The sequence below is a fragment of the Osmerus eperlanus genome, chromosome 1 (assembly GCF_963692335.1).
Source record: "Osmerus eperlanus chromosome 1, fOsmEpe2.1, whole genome shotgun sequence".
NCBI lineage: Eukaryota > Metazoa > Chordata > Actinopteri > Osmeriformes > Osmeridae > Osmerus > Osmerus eperlanus.
Window position 1 is genome coordinate 19,876,696 of NC_085018.1, and position 7,663 is coordinate 19,884,358.

Sequence of the window (7,663 nt, forward strand, 5' to 3'; positions counted from 1 at the left end):
AATGACTGTTGTACTTCTCTGCATAATGGTATGGGAATCTAACTTCATCCACATAAACAGAATTTGTGATTGATTGGAAAACTCCTCCCTATAAGACTTCAGGGTGAGCTCAGTCATGTTGCCAACATAAATACACAAGCATATCGCTGTTACTAGATGTATCTTGGTATGTGTGACTGACATGGAAATATCAGATATGGTAGTCAATAGGACTCCCAACGTGATTAGCCAGGTGTCTCCATAATGTGTAGCAGAGAAGACGCCAAGTTTGTGAAGTTCCACCCGGTAATATATCAACAAAGCATGAGGAATGCTGTTATCTGATTCTTTTGCATACACAGAGAGAATCCACATGATAACAGTGTCATTACTGTATGAATGGAGGTATAAACACGCAGGGGGTATCTGAGAGGAAAAACCTCCAACAGCCTCTCTGACTATGTATTTCCACCTTTGGCCACTAGGTGGAACCATCTGGTTGATTGTTAGGCTCTTCACAACTCTGATATTGCTGGTAGATGAGCACCCACAGGAGTCAGGACAAGAAGAATGTAAATGATGCTGCTCCTTGTCAAACAAACTTATTTATATACAAAATATTTCTTCTGTAATCCATACATTTATTAGGTTCCATAGAAACAGCTGGCAATAGTACAAGGTCCACAGATGACTATACCACAACATGAGGACAGCAAATTACTGATATATATTATAAATACTGTATATATATACACATATAGTATATTAATAAAGTTATTGTGTATTTATCACTGTTAAATGATTCACAGATACATGCATTTTTCTAATGTGCCATCCCTTACAGCACAAATACATACACAGAAAAGCATTTTTATTGCATAAGTAATGCAACATTTATGGTGATGTAGCATTTCAAAAGCTAGTAAGCATGCTATTTACAAAATCGAAACCAATAATATTATATTATAAACACTGCTTAAAATGCCTTTCCTTCTAAAAGCAGTCATGTTATCTGTGTAGATCAGTATGACTTCACATGCTTGACATTTCCATTTCTTCTTCATTCATTTAGTCTCAGTTGAAAGCAGACAAGAGTGGGCTTTGACATGAGTCACAGTATACATCTATAGTATATATCAAGGGTTTGTCTTTATGAAAAATATGGATACAGGAAAGTTACAACAGATGATCATAGACTGTATTTTTTATGTAATTTTCATAATTGTGTTCATAGAATATTCTTTGAAATTAAATGAAAGAAAAATAGCTGGATTTACTAACCTACCAAAATATGAATGTGAAAGTTTCCTAGGGAAACATATTGTTAAAATAGTCACAGAGTGTGACAGAAATTTTTCAGGACATACTGTAATCTGTACAGTGAAAAGACTGACTGGATGAAAGGTGAGTCTTAGTCATCTTATTAAATGTTCTCACAAGATTGGGTTCTCTCCTATGTTCAGTCAACTATATCTTGGCTACCCCATTCCTGCACTTACACTCGCAGTCACACTCATCTGTGATGGTCTTCCCACTTAGATGCTTCCCAATTGAAATAAAGTCTTTGTAAGGGACAGTTAGTACTTGTAGTACTTGTCAAACGTATTTGAAAGGTATTTTTCGATGAAGAGGGTTATCTGGCTCTCAGACGTCACTTACAAGACTTTCCAACATCCTTGGCAATTATGGGTGGCTTTCAAGATCCAGCTGGATACATGACCTCCCAAAATACCTGGCTCCTACGGCTGAATGTATCTATTACATTTTCAATTTGTATATCTTTCAGGATGTCTGCGCAAGAGAAGCAGGCTCATTCTTGCTGGGTATCTGTCTAACAGTAGCAGTGCATCACTGGCCCCTTCTTGAAAGCTATAACCTGGCCCCTACTTGCCGAAGGTCTATGTAAGGGACTCAGGGCATCATTGGCCCCTATGTGTTAGAGGTCTGAGTGAAGCTCCTCTGACTGCTGGTGTTCTTGATGACAAAGGTAGAAGAGGTGCTCTTTCTTGTGGTCTGGTGCTCCGAGCCACACTGGGGGGCCTTCAGGTATTGGCTGGAGCAGCAGACCAAGCATCGAACCAGGTCATGGAACAGGTGACCAGCAAAGAACATGTAGATCCAGGGGTTACAGCAGCTGTTCAGACTGCCCAGCAGCATAGCAATGATAAAGGCCATGTCTAGAGAGACAGAGGAGAACATGTTATGGAATATGGGTCTTGCTATGCATAACTTTATATACAAAATTGATGGCATTAACAAATGTACAAGTGTTGTGAAATGAATTATGTTTTTCAACAGGACATTGTTTTTGTAGCTCCTCATAGGAAGCTGTTTTAGAACAGAGCTTGTAATTCACAACAAGTCTAGAGATTTTTAAATATTTGGTTCTCGTTAAAGTATTTAATTACTTGGCAGAATGTTTTTCCCAAGTCAAAGTGCAACTATTGTCACTTTAACAGACCTTCATGATCTGCTATCATCATCATCATATCATTGCTGCTGTTATTCATCAGATGGAAACTAGTGGAGTCTGATTCCACATAAATCTAAAAACATTCACTGTGTCTGAGCTGAGGCTGTTACTAATCGTAAACAGATTTCTGGGTGTTACAAATGCAATTTGTCAGTAATAACAAAGTGCATATGGATTGCATGCACCCAAAATCCAAATTACAGAGCGAACCATTTGTTGTAAAAGTTCATAACATTTAAATAATTTGATTCAAATCCTTTAAACTCAATCACTTGATAAATGTCATTGCAATCAGACATTACTGTTTTGTATTGGTCGCAAATTAGACCTCATCGTTTCAGCATGCAACTATCACTTTTTCTTATTGCTAAGATACTTTTATTGTAATAAAACCCGGAACTGGCACTAGATCTCCATCATAAGCTAACAAGCACAATGTTATTCTTTATTTGCAAACCAGAAAGTCATTCTCACATTGCTTTCACACAAACTGCAAATGCTTGGCACAAATTTTGAACATTAAGGTCTCACTGATACAAGTTACAGTACTACCATACCTATGAACCTATTCTGTGTGCACAACTTCTTTGGACAATTGTATGATACAAAAACTTTTCGTTCCTTAATATTTGTGCTCTTGAGTGACATTATTCCTTCATTCCACTACAAAATATGTTATATTTTAAGGATGTTTACCGTAGTGTTTACGTTTTGAAAGAGATGTCTACTTTTCTTACATGTTACATGTTACAGCATATCCGAATATGATAATGTGATATGGTATATGATACTGTAATTATAGCATCAACAAATGGGTCATAAAAAAGGTTGAAGTGTGTTGATATATTGATACAGTAGCTTGTATTTATTTGAAATTGGGGGATGATTGAATACAAAACCTTGTCATTAAATGTCAAGTTGAATGTTTTGATGAGGGTAAAGTAGCTGATATTGTGACATGTATTTTTTGTTTTGAGTCTCTGCTCAAGTTTGCGGCTACGTGCATGTGTTTTGAAATAGTGAAGTCTGTTTGTGCTCTAGCAATCCAGAAAACTGGGATAGAGGCTGTTATGCTTTAAAAACTAACCTATCTCAAGGGCTCCCAAGCAGTGAGATAGTTTATATAACCAAATGATGTAGGAAACAGAAATAGATTAAACATTTAGAGGACAAAAAAGAGCAATTCTCTTTTAAGCCTTCTAGCCTTGATGGGTTCTTCTATTATTGAAAACGGTCATAATCTGAGTATTTTTGTCATCAGCATTTACTCTACATGTTTTCCTGATTCTCAGTCAGTAATAAACCTTGACCTGTGGTAAAATAAATTGGTTATGGGAGCTGTAAACATTTGCAAGCAATAAGTAAATATTAATAATTTAGAAAAATGCTATTAGAAAAGTACTTAGATAACTAGTTTGAAGTTGCTCTTCCATGCAGTTAATTATGATTGAATAATGCTGCCTCTTTAAAAACACTAACTGATTAGGTTTCAGAATGTTTGTTATCAATAGTAAACTTTCAAACTGCATAATTTGCACTTTGAAACAGATAATTGTTAGTTAAAAAATTTAATAGGGCTCAACAAGGGCCCTGTCCTCCTGGAATTTCTATATGGAAATTGAAATCCTTCCAAACAGACTATTTTAAAGACTATACTAAGTATACTGTCTCTGTACATTATTTAAAGGGCAGGGGTGATTTGATCAGTCTCTTTCCTCTCTATTCTGTGGACGCCTGATCTTCTACTAAGCAAGAGTGAAGATTTTTTTTATGCTGTCAGAATTGCTAAAATGTTCCTACGCTTCCTGGTTGATTTGAAAGGTTCTTCTTCGTGTCCAAAAAGGTGGAATAACATCAACCAGACTCGAAAGACAAACTGGTTATGAAAAAACAAAACCTAGTCTTAAATACGAGATTGAAATCTACTTGACAGAACTAATGCGTATTAAGAGGAGCTTGTCTTTGCAGTTGAGAGTTCAAAAGGCTGGATCATATTAGCAGCCGCATGCCAATTAAATCACCTTGGTTACACATACATTAAAAGTCATTTGCTGACCATGTACTAATCATGCATGATCCTTTTTTAGTATGCCAAATAATGTGTTCTCAGCGCTTGTGCCTTCCAGTATAATTGCCTCAATTTGTGTCCTTGAGTCTCTGTTTTAATTAGGAATCAAGCCAATCAACTGTGTGAAACATGCTTCCAGGAAAGATAACAGATTGTTGTGTGTGTCATTGTGTGTGACAGAGTGTCTGCTGAGGCTATGAACCCTCGCAGACAACAGACCTTATATAATAAAGAGTGCTGCCACTCAGATGCATGAGAAGCAATTAACGAAGTTGGATTACCTCATGTCGCTTTCTCACTGTCCGCCACATAAATCACACATGGAACAACAGAATCCCTCTACACATTAGTAAACCTGACATTCACTTCGAGCCAAGCTGACAAATAGGTGTGCAGTGACGGCTTAGACAGAAAGCTGTGGAATTCATTACCAGACACTGCATCATTCAAATGGCTCTGCTTTAGGATAGAGAAAGCCCTTATCTAATGTGTTGTTGAGAATAAACGATTTGGATACAATATACAGATTGGTTTGTTGAGAGATACTGTACAAATAAGCCATTTAAACCTTCCTGTTTACTGTAAATAGATCTTGGAGAAAAAAAATCTGATAATTTTGGGGAAATCATTAAAACAATTGTTACACCCAGACATGATGTCTCAAAAGATGATTTCTAACTTTACCATGTCAGACTTTGACTCTCTTACTTTAAGTGTGCCAGTGAAATATAGCTCATTGGCTGGCTAACCTCTGGAACAGTAGTTGAGATTTCCCTTTCGAGGCAAACTCTTGAGATAACAGAAGAAAACTATGTTATTTCAGGGAAATTACACACATCAGCCTTCAACCCTTTGAGACCTCATGTGAAGAAAGGAACACTTTGATGTCTAGGCTTGCATACATTCTCCAGCGCCTTGACTTTGAAATGCATTGTTGCATTACAACTTTGCCATCTTTTCACTAATTTAGTTACTACTTGTGGGTTTAAACAGCATAGCCTAGAGTATCTTAATGAAGCTTAAATGTTTGTCTGAATATTATTATATAACTGTATTTTTTGTGTCTAGAAGAGATAAACCTGATCGGATGTAAATCCGATCACGTTTATCACCTTAATCCGTGTACGTGCCTTCTGTTGCTGGGTAGGCCTGTGAACGTCAATATGATTTTTAACAATTTACATTTTGAGATAGTTCAGATAGACCTACATAAAAAAAAAACTATAGGCTGAAAATTGCGGTACTACATGATTCTTTACCAACCTGTATCAAATTACTCTAGTTGGCTACACGCTGGAAACTAAACATTTAACCAATATCTGAAGGAACCTTTTTCAGTTTAGCAACAGGGACAACTGAGTTACCCATTTCGATGTATGCTCTATTATCGCAGCTTCTTATATATTATGTCATCTTTCAAACGCATCGTATGATGTAAACGGCCATTGAAAATAATCCACATTTGAAGTGCTTTAGCCTACATGAATTTAACTGCATGCCACACAGCTACAAACAAATTGTACCTTCTCTGGGCGCAGCTGGATCCCATGCTGACCACATTTGTACGAAGAAAAAGGGAGTCCAGCAGACAATGTATGCAAGGACTATTACAAACGTCATTTTGACGGTTCGAATCTTGGCCTTTGAAATTAGCCTCACGCTACTCACACGAGAGAGAGCCACACTCTTGGATGCCCTTGGTGTAAGCGACATAGACTGCTCTCGACGAGTTTTTAACTTAAAATTTTGCCATATTTTAAAACTTATCAGGCCATAGCAAACACTCAAAATTGCCACTGGGATGATGTATATTGTCAGACTAATCCAGGTGACATATGCCTTGTGTCCCCAGGGTTGCACGAAATCCCCCCAACAGTCATAGACTCCATTGCCAACTTCCTTTAGGGAAAAAATGTATACTTGAGGGGTACTAAATATGAGACTTAGCATCCAAGACGTAATCACATACAAACAGTCCTTTCTCTTGTGTAAAGATCGAAGAGGTTGGCATATAGCTAAGCACCTGTCAATGGACATTAAAACAAGCATGTAAGTTGAAGCAAACATGCCGACCACTTGTACATATTTTACTAGCCGACACAACAAGTCTGGTCCATAAAAACGGAACGTGATATCCCAAATTAGTTGCGGGAGGACTTGAAAAATAGCGACCACCAGATCTGCGATGCTAAGGTGCTTCATGAAGTAGTACATCCGAGAGTGGCTATGCTTGCTGGTGTGGATAGCCAAGAGGACGCAGATGTTGCCGGCTAGTGCGAGCAGCAGAATCAAGACGAGAACGGTCACTTCCACTTTGGCCACTTCCTCATTTCGTTTTAAGGGGTTCATCGTTTTGTTTCCAAGACCAGTCTCGTTTTTACTACTCGAATTGCTCCAAGAGTCATTCATCGCCCAAAAGTCTCGGTCACTGGGAAGATTCTCCATCATGCGTAAAAGTGTCAATTTGGCGAGACCAGAACACCGGTCAAGCTATCCAGAGCCCAGCAAGCTGCTTCCAGTAGTGGAAATGGTCTGGTTGATTGTAAGCTGATTGAGCAGCCTATTCGGCCAGAACTTCACATTTTTTTTCACACAAGTTGGATATTTGCATTGGTACTTTTACGCGCAGCCTTCTCTGCTTTAGAGAAGCAAAATAAACTGAAGCAGTGTAGGGTAATTTGAAGGAAAAAAGTTAAAGTTGGAGAATATCACGCACTGCGCAAATATTATTTTCACGGTTGATCATCCTAACCGCAACTACAGAATCAACATACCTTCTATTGAAAGAGTTTGATAAATTGAACTGAGCACCTAAACAGTGCAGCCGTCGCGGGATGCCGTGTAGAGTCAGTGAAGTCTGGCGCAGTGGTTCAGCACTGTGAGCCAAGTTGAGCAAGCAGCGACCCTCCCTTCCTGCCCGCGCACAATTTGTCCCGTATCCTCTACCGCTGTCTCCAGACTAAACGTCTGTCTCTAGATGGCTGTCGTCCTTAACAGCTCCTGACGTCCATTTATCCACACAAATGGTTTCGTCATCCAGATCTGTTTACAGAAATAAAATGTATCGAATACACAGATCACCAGCATTAATTAACCGTTAAACTTGGGAGGTTGGGGTATATTTATGTTTTGACTTTGACTCA

General features: G+C 38.2%; 1 protein-coding gene across 1 annotated transcript; it reads right to left on the reverse strand.

Annotated features, from left to right (window-relative positions):
* Positions 1-587: 587 nt before the first annotated feature.
* On the reverse strand, positions 588-7,461 carry LOC134025944 (isotocin receptor-like). Its single transcript, XM_062468621.1, has 2 exons — positions 6,044-7,461; positions 588-2,156 (listed from the first exon to the last, which is right to left on the reverse strand). The coding sequence occupies exons 1-2, from the start codon at positions 6,966-6,968 to the stop codon at positions 1,909-1,911; spliced, it is 1,173 nt and encodes a 390-aa protein (XP_062324605.1). The 5' UTR covers positions 6,969-7,461; the 3' UTR covers positions 588-1,908.
* Between the last annotated feature and the right edge of the window lie 202 nt (positions 7,462-7,663).